This window comes from Cetorhinus maximus, chromosome 3 (assembly GCF_964194155.1).
Source record: "Cetorhinus maximus chromosome 3, sCetMax3.hap1.1, whole genome shotgun sequence".
Taxonomy (NCBI): Eukaryota; Metazoa; Chordata; class Chondrichthyes; order Lamniformes; family Cetorhinidae; genus Cetorhinus; species Cetorhinus maximus.
This window is the reverse complement of record NC_135881.1, coordinates 178,001,247-178,022,554: the sequence shown is the minus strand read 5'-3', so window position 1 is coordinate 178,022,554 and position 21,308 is coordinate 178,001,247. Positions and strand designations below refer to the sequence as shown.

At 42.4% G+C, this 21,308-nt stretch overlaps 1 protein-coding gene across 3 annotated transcripts in view; it reads left to right on the top strand.

The window, feature by feature from the left end:
* The window catches only part of matcap2 (microtubule associated tyrosine carboxypeptidase 2), a 52,900-nt gene that overhangs the window by 2,908 nt on the left and 28,684 nt on the right, over positions 1 to 21,308 (top strand). For all 3 annotated transcript variants that reach the window (XM_078539321.1, XM_078539322.1, XM_078539323.1), the window contains exon 2: positions 4,771 to 5,432. In XM_078539321.1, coding sequence (XP_078395447.1) covers positions 4,771 to 5,432 — 662 coding nt within the window. The remainder of the gene's footprint in view (positions 1 to 4,770; positions 5,433 to 21,308) is intronic.

The following is a 21,308-nucleotide window of genomic DNA, read 5'->3' as shown; positions in this document are numbered from 1 at the left end:
CTTGGTGTGGTATTTGACCACAAGATGAGCTTAGATTTGCGCCATCACTAAATCTTCCACCTCTTAAGACTCTGCCCCTCATCTGCTGCTGACACCCTCATCCATGCCCTTATTACCACTAGATTTTCACCCAGAAAGTTTCGCCCATACAGTTCTTCTAGTCTAAAAGTTTCCAAGAGGCACAAGCATTTTCATATTTGTGCTAATCATGCCAGATTATAATATTGGAATCAACTTTACTGCAGTATTACCAAAATTATCTTTATGACATTGGTGATAGGCAAAGTTCTTTGTTTAATTTTTATTTCGCCTTTAGTAAGTAGGATGGAGTACTGCTTTGATAGAGTACATGCTTGTCTCAGAGAATTTGGTAAGTGAGGGAATTTCATGGGTTGACCTTCTTCTAAAATCTAATCCAGTTTTGCATTTAGCATGTAACTTTAACCTTAACTTGTATCTTTCATGGTGTTAGACAATGGTAAACAAACTGCCTGCAGGTGGCAAATTCTCAGTTAATTGGGTGATTAGAATTGGTTACCTGGTCAGCAGGGGCTGCCTCATTGGCAATAACAGCCTTGACGATGAGTTCAAAGAGCATATTCGGAACAGTTTTTAGTTTTTTTTAGAACCGTAAGTTATGAAACTAATCAGAGAACAGGCTATCTCAGACCCAGTAATGTGTAATGAGACAGAATTAATTAACAATCTCATGGTAATGGAACCACGATCATAACATGTTGGAATTTCACATTCAGTTTGACAGTGAAAAACTTGGGTCAGAAACTAATGTATTAAATTTAAATAAAGGCAATTACATAAGTATGAAGACAGAGTTGACCAAAGTAAATTGGGAAAATAGGTTTAAAAGTAAGATGGTAGGTAAGCTGTGGCAGACATTTAAGGAGATATTTCATAACTCTCAACAAAGATATATTCCATAGAGGAAGAAAGCATCTATGAGAAGGATGAACCAACCATGGCTAACTAGTAAAGTTAAGGATTGTATCAAATTGAAAGAAAAGCTGTGAAAATTTCTGGTAGGCCAAAAGAATGGGAAAATTTTAGAAGCCAGCAAAGGATGACTAAAATTTAAATAAAGAGGGAAGAAATAGAAGAAGAGTAAACTAGCAAGAAATGTTAAAACGGACAGTAAGAGCTTCAACAAGTATATGAAAAAGATAACTAAAGTAAAAGTTGGTTCCTTAGAGATGGGAGTGCAGAATTATTAATGGGAAACAAGGAAATGGCAGAGACTTTGAAAATCTGCCTTCACGGTAGACATTAAAAGAATCCCAAGAATAATAGAAAATCAAGGGACAAAAGAGAGAGAGGAACTTAAAAATATCACTATCACTAGAGAAAACTAATGGGACTAAAGGCCGAAAATCCCCATAAAATATTAAAGCCCATGGTGTTGGTGGTAATGTATTGGCTAACTAACCATAGGGTAGATGGTGACGTAGTGGTAATGTCACTGGACTAGTAATCCAGAGACCCAAGCTAATGTCCTTGGGTTCAAATCTCATCAAGGCAGCTGATGGAATTTGAATTCACTGAATTGAAAGCTAGTCTCAGTAATAGCAACAACCATGAAATTATCATCGATTATCGTAAAATCCATCTGGTTCACTAATTTCCTTTAGGGAAGGAAACCTGCTGTCATTACCTGGTCTGGCCTACATGTGACTCCAGACCCAGAGAAATATGGTTAACTCTTAACTACGTTCTGACATGGTCTAGCAAGCCACTCGGTTAAAGGGCAAACAAATGCTGGCCTAGATAGTGTCACCCACATCCTATGAAAGAATAAAAAAAACTGGAAAACACCGAGATGAGATAAATGGGTCACTTTCAGGTTGGCAAACTGTAACTAGTGGGGTGCCACAGGGATCAGTGCAGGGGCCTGAACTATTTACAATCTTTATTAAAGACATACATGAAGGGATTGAATGTATTGTAGCTAAATATGCTGATGATAACAAAGATAGGTGGGAAAGCAAATTGTGAGGAGGACACTGTTTGCAAAGGGATGTAGATAGGATAACTGAGTGGGCTAAAATTTGGTGAATGAAGTATATTGTGGGAAAATGGGAGGTTATACACAATGGTGGGATGAATAGAAAAGCAAAATATATAAATGGAGAGAGACTGAAGAATGCTACAGTACAGAGGCATCTGGGTGTCCTTGTACATGAATCACAAAAAAGTGACATGCAGATACAGCAAGTAATTAGGAAGGCAAATGGAATGTTGGCCTTTATTATGAGAGGGATGGAGTATAAAAGTAAGGGAGTCTTGTTACAGCTTGACAGGGCATTAAGAGGTTTTTTTTGAAAAATATACTTTATTCATAAAATATCTGGAAGAACATTCCAAACCATTTCAAAATCACCATCACATAAGTACAATCAGATTCAACTTTTACACATAGATCACAAGGTGCATCAATACAATCAATGAATATTACAATCATTTCAATGTGGTCAATGCAGACAATCAGACAATGGTATTGGAGTTATCAACATACATCATGTTGCACTCTGAGGTGCTTCAATACATTTATAATACAATTAGTATTCACTGCAGACATTCATTTTGAGCTGTACAGCCCGAGGGGATCGCAACAGTTCCCATTCCTTCGGTGCACTGTGATAGAAAGGTCTTAGACAGCGACCTTTCCCCATTGCGACTTTGCGGCGGCTGCCCCAAACTTTAGTGCGTCCCTCAGCACGTAGTCCTGGACTTTGGAATGTGCCAGTCTGCAACACTCGGTCGGGGACAACTCTTTGCACTGGAAGACCAACAAGTTTCGGGCAGACCAAAGAGCGTCTTTCACCAAGTTGATGATCCTCCAGCTGCAGTTGATGTTTGTAATGCTGACAGGGCATTAGTGAGTCACACCTAGAATACTGCATACAGTATACTGGACTTCATGCTATAGTATGTAGCATGAAGTCCAACTTGATGGAGTACCATTTTAACAGAGTACTTACTTGAATGTCGTAAATGAGAGAATCTGGTGGAGTGAGGGAAGAGGTGCTGTTTTGGTCTCTTGCATTATAAGGAGTGGTCAGAGACAGGGAGTGGGAGACCTGAGAGCTGAAGTCCAGAGGCATTAATTAGGTAAGCAGGTACGTGATTGGTTGGTGAGCTTTAATGTTTCTTTTCTTTTTTCTCTCTAAACTAGGGCAGGAATTTAAACTAGGACCAGGAAGTATAAGTGCTGCATTAAACTTTTAACTTAACTGGATAAAGTACTTGATATAACTACAATTAATCATTAAATAAAGACTTCAATTAATTAAACAAAATAAGGCAAGTCTAAAATATGGCAGAGCGGGGTTTGTGTTTGAACTGCAGAATGTAGAAGTTTGTGGGTGGTGACATTGTCCTAACAAACACGTCCGCTGGAGATGTCTTCATCTTGAATCTCTCCAGCTCAGAGTCATTGAGCTGGAGTGAGTTGGAAAGACTTATAAGGGAGGTGGAGGAATTTCTGGGCAGTTTTATCCAGAATATGGTCACAGCCTAGAAGAAAACACAGGTTCAGGAAAGGCAGTGTATGACTGATAGGGAGCCTGATAGTGGGGATTTAGGAGAAGTTGAGAAGGAGATCGTGCAGATGTTGGTCCTGTCAAACAAGTAGAAGGTACTCACTACCTGTGAGGACAAGAAGAAAGATGCATGGAGGACAGCCTCAATGCAGACCAAGGAACTGTAGCTCAGAAGGCTGTCCGTGGGTGGGGAAAGAGCAGAATAGAAATGTGGTAGTAATTAAGGACTCTATAATTACGTGGATAGATAGCATCCGCTGCAACCAAGAATGAGGATCTCGAAGGGTGTGTTGCCTACCTGGTGCCAGGGTAAGGGATATCTCTTGGCAGCTGGAGAAGAACTTAGAAAGGGAGGGGGAGAAATCTAGTTGTCGTGATCCATATTGGAACAAACAGTATGGGTGGGAATTAGGAGGAGGTCCTGCTGAAAGAATATTAGGAGTTAGGCTTTGAGTTTAAAAAGCAGGACCTTGAGGGTAATAATCTCTGGATTATTGCTCAAGACACATACAATTTGGCATCGGAGCAGATGGATCAGGAGAATAAAGGGCTGGTGTGGGAAAGAGTAATTCCTTTTTGTGAATCACTGGTAGCAAGTCTGGAATAGGAAGGAGCTGTACCAATGGGATGGGTTCTACTTGATCTGGGATGGAGCCTGCCTGATCCAGGATGGTACCCTAGCCGAAAGGGTAAATAGGCAGTTGGCAAAGGCTTTAAACTTGTAAGCTGTTGTGGAGGAAGGGATCTACAAGAAATGTAAGCAGCCTAAATATAAACAAAACAGAGTAGGAAAGCATAGGAAAGAATTAATATGGGAGGACATTGATGGCAAGGGAATAAATAGAGTTAATGAAAGGAGTCTAAAAAGATGCTTAAACATAGTGATAGGAAATCCTATTAAAAATTAGTAAATTGTCTGTAGAGCAATTCACACTGTGTCCATAACAAAATGGGGGAGCTGGGAACAATCATGCATTGGGAGGTGTTCAACACTTAGGCTTTTAGCTTTAAACACGTCAATTTATTATATGCCATTGTAGTTGAAAGGGGGAAATTGGCATTATCCTGCTTGCCCTTTTCCAGTTGCATTCCTGCCAGTTGATCATTGAGATATTTGCTCTTGTTAGTTGGAATGAGCTAATATGAAAGTGGTCTGCAAATGATGGGAAATTCATGCAAAGTTAAAATGAACTTTCCTGTTTTCTAATCCTTGCAGAAAAGCTTCGTTGGCCAGAGTTGGAGCTAGCCAAAAAATCAGTTTTATTGAATCCCACTGAAAGAAATGACACGGGCCAAGCAGATCTCCAGCAAGTCTCTGTCGGCATTTTGAAGGAAATATTCACGGGAAGCAATGGTTACAATGTCTTGTTGTCGTCAAAGGGAGAGAAGAAACGTTTATCCTCCAACCATCACAAAAAGCACCGAAAATCTGCCAAGCCATCAGCTGTGATGCGATACAAGGAACGCCGGACCCCCAGCTCCTCTGTGCCACTGGTTGACAAGGAATGGTGTCTTGGAAGCGGGCATACTGCATTGCTCATGGGCAGCTTAGTTGCTAGCGGTTCAAAATTTCCACTCGGCATATCTGTGGTAGGAAGTGGAATCGGTCTGTCCCAAAGGCCGAAAGGTAAGATAAGAAGGCTTTATTTTTCAAGCCTGCAGAGGTCCAGTTTGCCTGTTGGACAAGGGAAAGACAGTGAAGGCACCACTCGTAGACTCTGCATCCTGACTGCCGTTAAACCATCAAATGTGGAGAAGGAGAAAGTCAAGTTCTTCAAGTCTGAGTTTACCTCCAATCCACAGTTTGAATATGCTAATCCTGCTTTGCCCAATGTGTTAGCAAGACACAGTATCGCTTCAGAGAAGTTTCTTCTGCAGGTACAGTCATGTTGAATTCATCTGGTAATGAAGCTGTATTATAAAAATAGAGAGAAGTAGACCTTCACATTGTGTTTATATGTCTCTGTTAAGTCTAATTTCAGAGTTTTAGCACCGGGACAATTTTTTTTCATTGCGTTCTGATGAATGAACGCACAAATCTCTATTCACATATGTTCCCTATTAAGCTGTTGGACTGTGACAATGAGCCAGAGCATTTGGGAAGAATGGTTAAAAGCAATGATTTCAAGGGACCTTGTACCTATCTCATGTAAGGGAAAGATTTCCACTCTGAAGAATGACTTGCATTTAAAAGCACCTTTATATAGCATCTCAAAGGGCTTTACAAGCATTGAAGTTATTTTGAAATGTGGTTGCTGTTGCAATGAAGGGAACATGGCAGGCAATCTGAACACATCAAAGGGCTCGGTTTAACATCTCACCTGAAGGACATCACCTACAACAGTGCAGCACTCCCTCAGTACTATGCTGGAGTTTCAGTTTACATAGTATGCTCAAGTCTCTGGAATGGAACTTTAATTTACAATCTTCTGACTTTTGTATTTTGTATCTGTCGTCTAAGTAGAAGAGGTAAAAGAAATCTCAAGAATAGTAGAAAAGGGGGGGTGGGGGTGAGTGGCAAAAGGGAGAGATGAATTTAAAACACTCATAATCACTAGAGAGAAAAAGTACTAAGAAAACTGATGGGACTAAAGGCTGATGGCCTGATGGGTAGGGTCATAAAGGAAGTGACTGCAGAGATAGTGATTGATTGATTGTAATGTTCCAAAATTTCTTAGATTCTGGTGAGGTCCCAGCAGAATGGAAAACCACAAATGTAACACCACTATTCAAAAAAGGGGACAAAAAGCAGGAAATTATAGGCAGTTAATCTAACATTTGTCATTGGGAAAATGCTAGCCTCCATTATTAAGGAGGTAGTAGCAGAGCACTTAGAAAATCATAATACTAGCAGGGCGCATAAAGAGGAACCAGTAAATGTAATGTATTTGGATTTTCAAAAGGCATTTGATAGGATGCCACATAAAAGATTACTGCAGAAGATAAGGGCTCATGGTGTTGGCGGTGATATATTGGCATGGATAGAGCATTGGCTTACTAACAGGAAGCAGAGAGGATAAATGGGTAATTTTCAGTTCGGCAAACTAACTAGTTGAGTGCCATAGGGATCAATGCTGGGGTCTCAACTATTTACGATCTATATTCATGACTTGGATGAAGGGACCGACTGTATTGGAGCCAAATTTGCTGATGATACAATGATAGGTAAGAAAGTGAGTTGTGAGGAGGATACAAAGAGTCTGCAAAGGGATTTAGATAGGTTAAGTGAGTGGGCAAATAAATGGCAGATGGAGTATAATGTGGGAAAATGTGATGTTGTCTACTTTGGTGTGGAGAATAGAAAAGCAGAAATGCAGAATGCTGCAGTACATGAGGATCTGGGTGTTCTTGTACATGAATCACAAAAAGTTAGCTGTATAACAAATAATCAGAAAGACAAATGGAATGTTGGCCTTTAAGTTATTTTATAGTATAAAAGTGGGGAAGTATTTCTACAACTGTACAGGACATTGGTGAGACCACAACTGGAATACCGTGTACAGTTTTGGTCTCCTTACATAAGGAAGGATATACTTGCATTGGAAGCAGTTCAGGTAAGGTTCCTGGGATTAAAGGATTGGCTTATGAGGAAAGGTTGAGCAGGTTTGGCCTATACCCAAGGGAGTTCAGAAGAATGAGAAACGATTATGTTGAAATATAAAAGATCCTGAGGGGGCTTGACAGGGTGGATGCTGAGAAGATGTTTCTTCTCTTGGGGGATTCTAGAGCTAGGAGACACAGCTTAAAGATAAGGGGGTCTCCCATTTAAGAAAGAGATGAGGAGGAATTTCTTCTCTCAGTGGGTCGTTAGTCTTTGTAATTCTCTTCCATAGAAAGCAGTGGAGGCTGGGTCATTGAATATATACAAGGCTGAGTTGGATAGATTTTTGATTGACAAGGGAGTCAAGGATTTTGGGGACAGGCAGGAAAGTTGAATTAAGGCCACAGTCAGATCAGCCATGGTTTTATTGAATGGCAAAGCAGGCTCAATGGGCCAAATTGCTTACTCCTACTCCTATTTCTTATGATCTTACGATCTTGTTATCTCATGCCCTCTCTGAGCTCATCTTGTCCATGAGATCCACCTCCTATTCCCTCACTCCTATTCCCACTAAACTGATGTTCATCCAGCTTTCCCTCTAAGCTCCCATGTTAGCCAATATTGTAAACTGTGCTCTCTCTTCAGGTATTGTTCCCTCTCTCTTTTTAAATCTGCCATTATCATCCCTCTCCTCAAAAAGACAACCCTTGACCCCTCTGTTCATGAAAACTACCATCCCATCTCCCTTGCTTTCCTCTCCAAAAGCCTTGAACGTATTGTTACCTCCCAAATTCATTCCCATCTTTCTCGGAAATTCATGTTTGAATCCCTGCATTCAGGTTTCTGCCCCTACCACAGTACCGAGACGGCTCTTATCAAGGTCACAAAAGACATCCTGTCTGACTGTGCCAAAGATAAATTCCTCACCCTTCTCGAGCTGTATGCAGTCTTTTACATGGTCGACCACACCATCCTCCTCCCAACGCATCTACACTGTCATCCAGCAGGGTGGGAGTGCTCTCACCTGGTTCCATTCTTATCTTATTCTTAGCTAATATCACCACCGTCAACACTTCTTTGTCCTTTTGTCTATGACATCTTTTGGCTATCTCCACCTATCACTGGCCCTCTATCCACTCTACTTGTCCTACCCCCCCCTTAAACCAGCTTATATTTCACCTCCTTTCTATTTTTCCTTAGTTCTGTTGAAGAGTCATTCGGACTTGAAACGTGAACTGTATTCCTCTCCGCAGATGCTGTCAGACCTGCTGAGTTTTTCCAGGTATTTTTATTCTTGTTTTTGTTTTGGATTTCCAGCATTCACAGTTTTTTGCTTTTATCCATTCTTATCTAGTTAATTTGAAGCCAGAGAATAACTTGCAACGGCTTCTCTTCCTGCTCCCGAACCATTAGCTCTGGTGTCCTCCAAGGCAGTGTTAGTTTTCGCATGTACGCTAACAACACCCAGCTGTACCTCCTCACCACTCTCTTGACTCCTCAGCTGTTGCTAAATTATCAAATTGCTTATCTGCATCCAGTACTGGATGAGCAGAAATTTACTCCAGTTAAATATTGGGAAGACCGAATGCATTGTTTTCAGTCCCCGCTCCAAACTCCATTCCCTAAGTAGGGAATCCATCCATCTCCCTGGCAACAGAGCACGATTAAGCTGGTCTGTTTGCAACCTTGGTGTCATGTCTGATCCCGTGATGAGCTTCCTACCTCATTCATACCATCGCTGAGACAGCCTATTTCCACCTCCGTAATATTGCTCAACTTCACCATTGCTCAGCTCGTCTGTTGAAACCCCCTTCTGTGCTTCGCATAAGAACATAAGAAATAGGAACAGGAGTAGATCATTCGGCCCCTCGAGCCTGCTCCGCCATTCAACTTGTGTTTCAATTTCCACATTCCCATATAACCCTGATAACCTTTGATTTCCTTGCCTAATGAGAATCTATCTACCTCTGCCTTAAAAATATTCAGTGACCCCGCCTCCACCACCTTCTGAGGCAGTGAATTCCAAAGTCGCACAACCCTCTGAGAGAAAAAAATTCTCCTCTCTATCCCCTCATCTCTGTCCTAAAAGGGCAACCCTAATTTTAAAACAATGCCCCTAGTTCTGGACTCACCCAGACTCAGAGGAAACATCCTTTCGACATTCATCTTGTCAAGGCCTTTCAGGATCTTGTATACTTCAATCAAATCATCCCTCCCTCTTCTAAATTCCAGTGGAAACAAGCCCAGTCTGACCAACATTTCCTCATAAGATAACCCACTCATTCCAGGTATCAATTTAGTAAACCTCCTTTGAACTGCCTCCAGTGCATTCACATCCTTCCCTTAAATAAGGAGACCAAAACTGCACACAGTATTTGAGGTGCAGTCTCACCAATACCCTGTATAACTGAAGCATAACATTCTTACTTTTATGTTCAATCCCTCTTGTAATAAAGGATAGCATTCCATTAGCCTTCTTAACTACTTGCTGTACCTGCATATTAACGTTTTGTGACTCATGTACTAGAACATCTAGATCCCTCTGCACCACATAATTATGCAGCTGTTCTCCATTTAAGTAGAGTCATAGAGGTCTACAGCACAGAAAAAGGCCCATCGAGTCTGCGCCAGTCAAACAAGTGCCCAATTATTCTAATCCCATTTTCCAGCACTAGGCCCATAGTCTTGTACGCCATGGCATCGTGAGTGCACATCCAAACACTTCTTAAATGTTATGAGGGTTTCTACTTCTACCACCCTTTCAGGCAGTGAATTCCAGATTCCCACCACCCTCTGGGTCAAAAGATTCTTCCTCACATCCCCTCTAAATCTCCTGCCCCTTACCTTAAATCTATGTCCCCTGGTTATTGATCCCTCCACCAAGGGGAAAAGTTCCTTCCTGTCTACCCTATCTATGCCCCCCATAATTTTATACACCTCAATCATGTACCCCCTCAATCTCCTCTGCTCCAGGGAAAACAACCCCTGTCTATCCAATCTCTCCTCAGAACGAAAACTCTCGAGCCCAGGCAACATCCTGGTAAATCTCCTTTGCACTCTCTCTAGTGCAATCACATCCTTCCTATAATGTGGATTCCAGAACTGCATGCAATACTCGAGCTGTGGCCTAACCAGTGTTTTATACAGTTCCAACATAACCTCCCTGCTCTTATATTCTATGCCTCGGCTAATAAAGGCAAGTATTTCATATGCCTTCTTGACCACCTTATCTACCTGTCTCGCTAACTTAAGGGACCGGTGGACATGTACACCAAGGTCCCTCTGATCCTTGGTACTTCCCAGGTTCCTACCATTCATTGTGTATTCCAGTGCCTTGTTTATCCTGCCCAAGTGCATCACCTTACACTTATCTGGATTAAATTTTATTTGCCACTGATCAGCCCATCTGACCAGCCCGTCTGTATCCTCATGTAACCTAAGGCTATCCTCCTCACTATTTACCACCCCACCTAGTGTCATCCATGAACTTACTGATCAACCCTCCTACATTCAAGTCTAAATCGTTTATATATACCACAAACAACAAGGGACCAAACACCGATCCCTGTGGAACACCACTGGACACAGGCATCCAGTCACAAAAACACCCCTCGACCATCACCCTCTGCTTTCTGCCACTCAGCCAATTCTGGATCCAATTTGCCAAATTGCCTTGGATCCCATGGGCTTTTACCTTCGTTATCAGTCTCCCATGCAGGACCTTATCGAAAGCCTTGCTGAAGTCCAAGTAGACTACGTCAAATGCATTGCCCTCATCTACACACCTGGTCACCTCTTCGAAAAATTCAATCAAATTGGTCAGACATAACCTCCCCTTAACAAAACCATGCTTACTGTCCTTGATTAATCCCTGCCTCTCCAAGTGTGGATTAATTCTGTCCCTCAGAATTGCTTCCAATAGTTTCCCCACCACTGAGGTTAGACTGACTGGCCTGTAGTTCACTGGTTTATCCCTTCCTCCCTTCTTGAATAATGGTACCACATTGGCTGTCCTCCAGTCCTCTGACACCTCCCCTGTGGCCAGAGAGGAAAATTATTGCCAGCATCCCGCTATCTCCTCCCTTGCCTCACTCAACAGCCTGAGGTATATTTCATCCAGGCCTGGAGATTTATCTACTTTTAAGCTTGCCAGACCACTTAGAACCTCCTCCCTTTCTATGCTAATTTCTTTAATTATATCACAGTCCTTCTGCCTGATTTCCATACCCACATCGTCCCTCTCACTTGTGAACACCGACACAAAGTATTCATTTAGAACCCTACCTACGTCTTCCGGCTTCACACACAAATTACCACTATGGTCCTTAATGGGCCCTACTCTTTCCCTACTTATCATCTTACTCTTAATGTACTTGTAAAATAACTTTGGATTTTCCTTTATTTTACCTACCAATGTTATTTCATGTCCTGTTTTTGCTCTCTTGTTTCCTTTTTAAGTTTCCCCCCTACACATTCTATACTCCTCTAGGGCTTCCACTGTTTTGAGCCCTCGGTATCTGTCATAAGCCTCCCTTTATCTCTTTATCCAATCCTGCATACACCCTCAAAATCCAGAGTTCCCTGGATTTGTTGGTCCCACCCTTTATCTTTACTGGAATACGTTGGCCCTGTAGCCTCCCTATTTCCTTCTTGAATGAGTCCCGCTGCTCTGACACAGATTTACCTAAAAGAAGCTGCTCCCAGTCCATTCTGGCCAAATCATACCTGAAAGTAGTACTCTACTTTCTTGTTCTTCCTGCCAAAGTGAACAACTTCACATTTTTCCCACTCTAAACTCCGTTTGCCAGATGTTTGCCCACTCAAACTATATATATCCATCTGCAACCTGCTCTTGCCCTCTTCACAACACACTTTCCTACCTATCTTTGTGTTATCTGCAAATTTAGCTACCATGTCATCACTCCCCTCATCTAGGTCATTTATGTAAATCAAAAAAAGTTGAGGCCCCGTACAGACCCCTGTGGGATGCCACTCGTCACACCCTGCCAATCAGAAAAAGACCCATTTATGCATACTTTCTGCCAGCCAGCCAATCTTCTAACCATGCAAATATGTTACCCATATTACACCATGCCTTTTTACTTTCCATAATAATCTTTGGTGTGCCTTCTGGAAATTCAAGTACAGTACATCTTCAGGCTCCCCTTTATCCACTGTGCATGTTACTCCTTCAAAAAACTCCAATAAATTGGTTAAGCATGCTTCCCCTTTCACAAAACCATGCTGACTCTTCCCAATTGCCTTAAGCTGTTCTAAATGCCCATCTATAGCCTCCTTAATGATCGATTCTAATAACTTCCCCACAACAGATGTCAAGCTAACTGGCCTATAGTTTCCTATTTTCTGCCTCCCTCTCTTCTTGAATATAGGGGTTATATTTGCTACTTTCCAATCTGATGGAACTTTTCCAGAATCTAGCGAATTTTGGAAAATTAACACCAGTGCATCGACTACCTCATTAGCCACCTCTTTTAAGACCCTAGGATGTAGTCCATTGGGACCCGGAGACTTGCCAGTCCGCAGCTCCATCAATTTGTTCAGTACCGTTTCCCTAATGATTTCAATTTCACCAAGTTCCTTTCTCCTGTTCACCTACTGATTTGCAGCTATTACTGGAATATTTTTTGTATCCTGTCTAGTGAACACAGAAGCAAAATATTTGTTCATTTCTTCTGCCATTTCCTTATTATCTACTATTAAGTCCTCTCTGTCATTCTCTAGAGGACCAACACTCACTTTATTTACTCTTTTCCTTTTTTAGTAGCTGTAGAAACTCTTGCTATCGTTTTTACATTTCTACCTAGCTTTCTCTCATTCTCTAAATCCTTTCTTCTGGTTAACCTTTTAGTCATTCTCTGCCATTCTTTATATTCTGACCAATCATCTGTCCTGCCACTCATCTTTGCAGAGTTGTATGCTTTTTCCTTCATTTTGATGCTTTCCTTAACATCTCTAGTTAACCACGGATGGTGGGTCCTCCTCTTAGAATTTTTCTTTAAAATAGGAATGTACTTATTCTGAATACTCTGAAATATCCCCTTAAATGTCTGCCACTGCTTCTCTATTGATCTATCCTCCAGCCTAGTTTCCCAGTTCACTTCCGCTAGCTCAGCTTTCATCCCCACATAGTTGCCCTTATTTATATTTAAGATACAAGTCTTGGATGCATTCTTCTCCCTTTCAAACTGGATGTAAATTCAATTATATTGTGGTCACTGCTACCTAGGGGTGCCTTTACTCTGAGGTCATTAATTAATCCTGTCACGTTACACAATACCAAATCTAATATAACCTGCTCTCTGGTTGGTTCCAGAACATGCTGCTCTAAGAAACTATCTTGAAAGCATTCTCAGAACTCCTCATCCAGACTACTACTGCCAATCTGATTTTTCCAGTTAGTGTGTAGATTAAAATCACCCACGATCATTGCTGCCCTTTTATCACAAGCAAACAATATTTTCTCTTGAATACTTTCACTCTGGCTATGGTTAGGGGTCCTGTAGACCACTCCCACTAATTACCTTGTTCCCCTACTATTCCTCATCTCCACCCAAACCGATTCTACATCCTGATCTCCCGAACCAAGGTAATCTCTAACTATTGCGCCAATGCCCTCTTTGATTAACATTGCTACCCGTCCACTTTTACCTAGCTTCCTATTCTTCTTGAATGTCATGTATCCCTCAATATTAAGGACTCAATCTTTGTTGTCTTGCAGCCATGTCTCTGTAATTGTTATCAGATCATATTTATTTACTTCAATGTGGGCCATCAAATCATTTACTTTATGACTTCTATGTGCATTCAAATAGAAAGCCTTCAGTTTTGTCTTTTTGTTACTTTTGTTACTGTTGAAGTATTCTGAGGTTTTTTTCTCTCTGTCCCTTCCTGCCATTCTCTGACCCTCATTTCACCTACCACTATTTTGGTCTCCTGTCTTGACTCTACACCTTGAATTGCTACCTCTACCCAAGCTTGATCCCTCACCCCTCTTGCTTAGTTTAAAGCCCTCCCTATTTCCCTAGTTATGTGATTTGTGAGGACACTCCTCCCAGCATGGTTCAGGTGTAAATCGTCCCAACTGTACAGCCCCCACTTTCCCCGGTACTGATGCTAGGTCCCACAAACTGGAACCCACTTCTCCACAACAGTCTTTGAGCCATGCTATCGTCTCTCTGATCTTATTTGCCCTCTGCCAGTTTGCACATGGCTCAGGTAGTAATCCAGAGATTATTACCTTTGACGTCCTGCTTCTTAATTTGGTACCTAGCTCCTCATACTGACTTTGTAGAACTTCTTTCCTAGTTCTACCTATGTCATTGATACCTACATGGACCACGACAACTGGATCCTTCTCCTCCCACTGCAAGTTCCTCTCCAGCCCTAAGCAGATGTCCCGAGCCCTGGCACTGGGCAGGCAACATAGCCGTCTGGACCCTCGCTCTTTGCTGCAGAGAACAGTGTCAATCCCCCCTCACTATACTATCTCCTATTACCAGTACATTCCTTTTTGCTCCCCCAGCTTGGATGGCTTCCTGTACCACAGTGCCATGGCCAGCCAGCTCATCCACCTTGCAGACTTTGCTTTCATTCACACAGGTTGTGAGCACCTCAAACCTGTTTGACAATTGCAAAGCCTGAGGCTCCTCCCCTACTGCCTGCTCGGTCTCATTACCTGCCTCACTGACAGTCACGTCCTCCTGTCCCTCACTGCTGACCAAAACAGATGACCTCCCCACCCTTCTAAGAGGTATAACTGTCTTCTGGGACAAAGTATCCAGGTATTTCTCCCCCTCCCTTATGATGCACAGAGTCTGCATTTCGGCTTCCAGATCAATAACCTGATCTGGAATTCCTCAAGCTGCTTACACTTCCTGCAGACTTGTTTGTCATGACTCACCTTGGCGTCGAAAAGCTCCCACACCTCACAACTGCAACATGACACCTGTCCCGCTATTCTAACTTGTTATTTTGTTAATTTACTTTAATTATTTCCTTCCTATGTATGCTACAATTTACTGTGTTTATTGAATGCTCATACCACTGGCAACTAAGGGTTATATGCTTCTTAACTACAAGGTATGTGTTTTAGATGTTTTAGTTTTTAGTTCTTTTTATTTATAGATCTACCTTAAGTCGCCTGTCCTAAGCTGGTTCCTCACACACTGGCCCATAGACTGACCATTTACCGGCCAATCAGTTATCTAGCTTCCTGTGACGTCACAATCGCTTTTTTTCTTTTCACCCCAACTGCGCCCTTTTCGGACCGGAGTCCCCGCCGCTCTCGGTGCCCTTTTCGGACCAGAGTCCCTGCCGCTCTCAGCGCCCTTTTCGGACCGGAGTCCCCGCCGCTCTCGGACAAAGAGCACTGCAATCTTCCTTTCAATTCATAATGGCTGGGACATTTAACCCTCTCGAGAACCCAGACTAGGGATACACATCCCTTGTCAAAGACATTGTAGAGAGGTGGGAGTCATGTAACATGAGCCTCTAGCTGGGGGAACCAGTTATACTGTCTTGCTGCACTGTAAACTCGTTCTGCCATTTTTACCAACTACGAGCATCAGCACAGAAAAGGGGCTCTGTCCAGATTTAATGCCTGGCGCCATCTACACTGTTTCTACTGGAGCTTCTGTACCATTGCCTACAAGACTGATTTATCTCCACCTGTCTATCTCGTCGTGGAAGTCAACTCTACCTTAAATATTCTACCTGTTATCCCGCTTATTAAAGATACACCCCTCCCACCTCTGTCCCTATTTGCTGAAATAACTGCCTTTCGTGATTGAGACCTAATCCACATGTCTCAGCTTAATACATTAACACATTAAAATACATTTATCTACAATTAATTAAATATTATTACCTCCAAATTTGTTTCCATTCAGAATATGACAATGGCAATTAAGTTGATATAAGCATATAATCAATACTGACAAGTAAAGACGCTTTGGTTCATCCAGCCCATTCCACATAATTGCCATACCTTGGGGAGAATTTTCTCCCCGTTGGTGGGGGATGGGGGGGTGGTTTGGACGGGAACAGGTGCGGGTGGGCTTGTAGCCAATCGCTGCCCGTGATCAGCTGTGTGCTGCCATCTTACTGGGGCGGGCCAATTAAGGCCCGCCCAGTGTGAAGCGCATCCGAAAGGGCTGTGTGCGGGCAGGGGGAGTTGGCTGAGTTGGGACCTGCACTCTTTCACGCAGACACGTGAAAGAGCGCAGAAATCTCCCTGAGGCATGGAGCTGCCTCGGAGAGTAGTTTGATTTCGGAAAAGTGTAATAAAGAAAAAACATTTATAAGACGTCCCCTCATGTGACAGTGTCACATGAGCTGGGACATGTCAATGAATTTTATTAAAAACTTTTATTAAACTTTAAAAACCCCCATGAAACCTCATCCCGCCCATGGATGAGGTTTCATGATAAATGCGCAGGCTGCCTGGGCACTTCGCCTGCCCGCCAACCTTAACGTTGGACGGGCAGTTCCATTAATTAGTTTAATTGGTGTTTAATTGGCCTTTGACAGTTCAGGGTGCGCAGCCGACTCCGGTGCATGCCCGCCGAACTCAAGACCTGAATGATGCGTGGTGACATCAGGACGCACGCCTGACATCACCGCACATAATTTTACGTGTCGGCGAGCGGGCCCCGCCCCCGCTGGCCGACGTGAAAATTCTGGCCCTTGTGTATCACTACATATGCATGCTCCCCACTCATAAAATGTAAACATTTCAATGTTGAGTTTTAATCATTATTTTGAGATATCACTGTTTGCTGTGTATCGTGCAAACTCGCAAATGGGCCAAAGGCCACCACCTTCGGATCTGAAAAGTGCACAAACTACCTCAGGAAGATTTCTGTGCTCTTTCGCATGCATGCGTGAAAGAGTGCAAGCCCTGACTCAGGGAATCCCCCCCTGCCTGCACAGGGAGCGCCCAGCGCTTCCAGGTTTGTGTCATGCTGGGTGGGCCTTAATTGGCCCATCCACGTAAAATGGCGGTGCGCACCCGATTGGAGGTGCCGATCGGGTTCACGCTCGCTCCTGCCCATCCCTGCAGAACCTCTCCGACAGGGGGAAAATTCAGCCCAAGGAAAAAAACCTTGACTGACTAGCGCTTTCCCACTGGGACATTGATGGGCAAGTGGTCTCCAGTTTGCACATTGCCCAGCTAGTCCTTGTTCTGCATCGAGAAAATTGAACTTTGCATTTCAGATTTCATGCTTGCCTGTTTGCATTCTTAGTTTGTATCAACAAGCCTTTTTCAGTGTGCACCTGGAGTATCAAGCAACAACATGTATTTATATAGCTTCTCTTATGTAGTAAAACATCCTAAGGCAATATTATCCAAAAAAAAGTCTGACATGGAGCCTTGTAAGGAGATATTAGGATAGGTGATCCAAAGCTTGTCCCCCTGATGTATGGGAAGCATGTGGTCAGCACATCATGGCAGCTGACCAATTACACCCTCTTCGGAGAGGAGAAGGTTGAGAGGAGATTTGATAGAGGGGTATAGACAGAGTAAATGGTGAGGAACAGTTCCCATTGGCAGAAGGTTTGAGAACCAGAGGACACCGATATAAAGTGAATGGCAAAACAAAAACAATAGTGACACGAGGAAAGATTTTTAATGCAGTGAATGGTTAGGATCTTGAATGCACTGCCTGACAGTGTAGCATAGGCAGGTCCAGTCGTGACTTTTAGAAAGGAATTAGTAAGTGCCTGAAGAGAGAGAATTTTCAGGGCTACAGTAAAAAGGTGAGGAGTGGGGCTAGCTGAGTTGCTCTTGCCAAGAGCTGGCACAGACACAACAGACTGATAGGCAGCTTCTGTGCTGATGCCATTCTGTGACGGAGGTAGGTTTTAAGGAGCATCTTGAAAGCGGAGAGAGAAGTGAAGAGGATGTGCAGGAGAAATAACATAAAAATAAAACTGTACAATGAATAAATGCTAATGACATTACAGTGAAACCTGTACATTATTATCCAAAAGTATTGTTATCTGTCATCCTGATTCGACACCAGATTTTCCGCAGGGCAAAGTTTCTGTGAGGCGCTAGCTCAATACACAGTTTCTTTGTTTTTTCTTGCCAAATGAATGGCATTTATTGCTACACCAAATACGTAAGGATTGAATTCAGGGTCTCTCAATTATTTGTTAATTTTCATTGGCAGGGGCCAAGAAACAGTTTTGTCTCTATTAAATGCAAATTAGATTCCGATCAGAAAATAACATTTTGGGATACAATACAACATATAATAATTTTATAATGTAGCAGGAACAGATGATTGGACCTAAGTTCCCAAAGCTCTCAACACTGATGTTTTTCTTGTGCCATGCTGTGGACTACTTGATAGAGACTGAGTGATTGCTACAGTTAGTCAATAACTCCTTTACCATTGTATCATGTGACTACCAGAATGGTAGATGGTAAACTAGATGAATCTTTTTTCTATCTAACAATTCCAATGTCCCATTATAGCAGATACACTGTAACCTGTAGTTGGTTGTGATCAGAAAGTTCAAAGTAGTCCAGTTTACCTAATCATCACTAGATGGTGCTGTTGTTATTCCCAATAATATTCAATTACACCTCATTGCCTCAGTGTGGAAAAAAATTCCAGGAAATTTCAGTTGAAATCAGAGGCTGAATTTTCACCTCAGCGTATGGGCGCGCGCCCGACACACACGAGCATGAAATAGCACTTGATGATGTCGGGCGAGCATCCCGATGTCATTGCGCACTCATGCGATATTTTGGTCGGTGGGTGCGCATAGGAGTCAGTAGCACGCCTGCCGAAAATTATGAGGGCTGTTATGCCCGTTAATTGATCAATTAAATAGAATTTTCCCCTGCCCGTCCAACCTTATGGCTGGCGGGCGGGTGAATAGGCCAAGGGGCCTTTAGATTTTTGAGGAAACCACATCCATAGGTGGGATGAGGTTTCTGATGTTAATTAAAAGTCAAATAAAAGTCTTCAGAACTAATTTGCAACATGTCCCTGCTCATGTGACAGAGACACATGAGGAGACATGTTTTCCTTTTTAAAAAATATTTATTATTAATGTTATAAATCTTCAACTCTGTGCCTTCAGGGTGCTTTCTATGAATGTACCCGCGCGCATGCGCAAACTTTCACGCTCGCCCTCCTCCTCCCCAACTCTCCACCCTCCGTCCCCCACCACCCAGGCAGCACTGAGCGTTTCAGCGCGTGATTCATGCTGTCTGGCCGTTAATTGGCCAGCCAGCGTGAAATTATAGTTAGGGCCCGATCGTGAGCGGTGGACCATTGCACGGCCGCTCCTGGGCCTGCCCGCCACCCCCGCCTGACGAGGGAAAATCCTCCCCCAGGAGATTGAAAATCCGGAAGGCAATACTCCAATACCATAGCAATGTAATCAACAGAGCTATTTTCCCAAATGCACACATATATGTCAGAAATCCATCTTGTATAAAGTGCTTGCAAATTGCAACGAAAGAATCTTAAACAAAAATACAAGTGAAAGACATTCTTTTTCTCTGGTAATAAGTTAGTCTGACCTCTTCTCAAAAAGATAAGCTAAACATTTGTCAATTTAGAGAATCTGACAATTAAAGATAATTTGCATCAAATTGTCGTCAGGGTCCAAATTGTCTTGCAAACAGAAGTACATAGAATAAGAAGCTGAGAAAGATCAAGGAAGAGCTGGGTAGACTTGATGGGGAGTTCCGAGAATGTTTTTGGGATAGTTTCTTAGAATGGCACGTTCTGGAGCGAACCAGTTGGCAGGCTATACTAAACCTGGTATTGTGTAATGAGATAGGATTAATTTAATGACCTCCTAGTGAAACTCTTTCGAGTTATCAACAGTCACAGATTGCAACTCTTTTGAGTACAATCACAGTTCTTGGTTTCCGGGAGTGGGACATGAACCCACAATCCTCTGATTCAAAGGCGAGGGTGCTATGAACTGAGCCACAGCTGACACCTACCTCCTAGTGAAGGTGCCCCTAGGTAGCAGTGATTATAATATGATTGAATTTAGCATTCAATTTGAGGGATAGAAGACTGGGTTGAAGAGTAGTATTTTAAACTTGAATACAGGCAATTATGAGGGCATGAAAGCACAGCTAGCTAAAGTCATCTGGCAAATTAGGTTAAGGGATGGTTAATAGAGATGCGGTGGCATCCATTGAAGGGGATATTTCAGAATACACAGAATAGTTACATTTCAATGAGAAAAACCTTTCACTACAAGACTAGCAGCATATATTACCCATCCCCAGTTACCTGTGGGGAAGATGATGTTTGACATTCCAAGAAGAGGACCCGCCATCTGTGGTTAACTAAAAAAGTTAAAGATTGTCTAAAACTTAAAGAAAAAGCATATAATTGTGCAAGGATGGACGGCAAGCCAGAAGATTGGACAGAATATAAAAAACAACAAAGAGTGATTAAAAGATTAATAAGGAGGGGAAAAAAGTACGAGAGAAAGCTCGCTAGAAGTATAAAGACAGATAATAAGAATTTCTATAGATATTTAAAAAAGAGTAAACAAAGTGAGCATTGGTCCTATAGAAAGTGACTCTGGGAAATTAATAATGGACAATAAGGAGATGGCAGATGAATTGAATTTTGCGTCGGTCTTCACTATAGAGGACACAGGTAACATCCCAGGAATAGCTGTAAATCAGGAATTGGAAGTGAGGGAGGAACTCAAGAAAACCACAACCACCAGGGATGTGGTACTTAGTAAATTGTTGGAACTGTGGGCTGACAAGTCCTCAGGTCCTGATGAACTTCACCCTAGGGTCTTAAAAGAAGTGCTAGTGAGATAGCTGATGCATTGATTTTAATTTTCCAAAATTCACTGGATTCGGGGAAGATTCCATTGGAAAATAGCTAATGTAACTCCTTTATTCAAAAAGGGAGGGAGAGAGAAAGCAGGAAACTACAGGCCAATTAGCTTAACATCGGCCATAGGGAAAATGTTAGAAGCAATTATTATAGGCGTTATAGCAGGGCACTTAGATAAATTCAAAATGATCAGGCAGAGTCAGCATGGTTTTGTGAAAGGGAAATCATGTTTAACCAATTTATTGGAGTTATTTGAGGAAGTAACATGTGTTGTGGATAAGGGGGAACTGCTGGATCTGTTGTACTTGGATTTCAAGAAGGCACCTGGTAAGGTTCCATATCAAAGGTGATAAC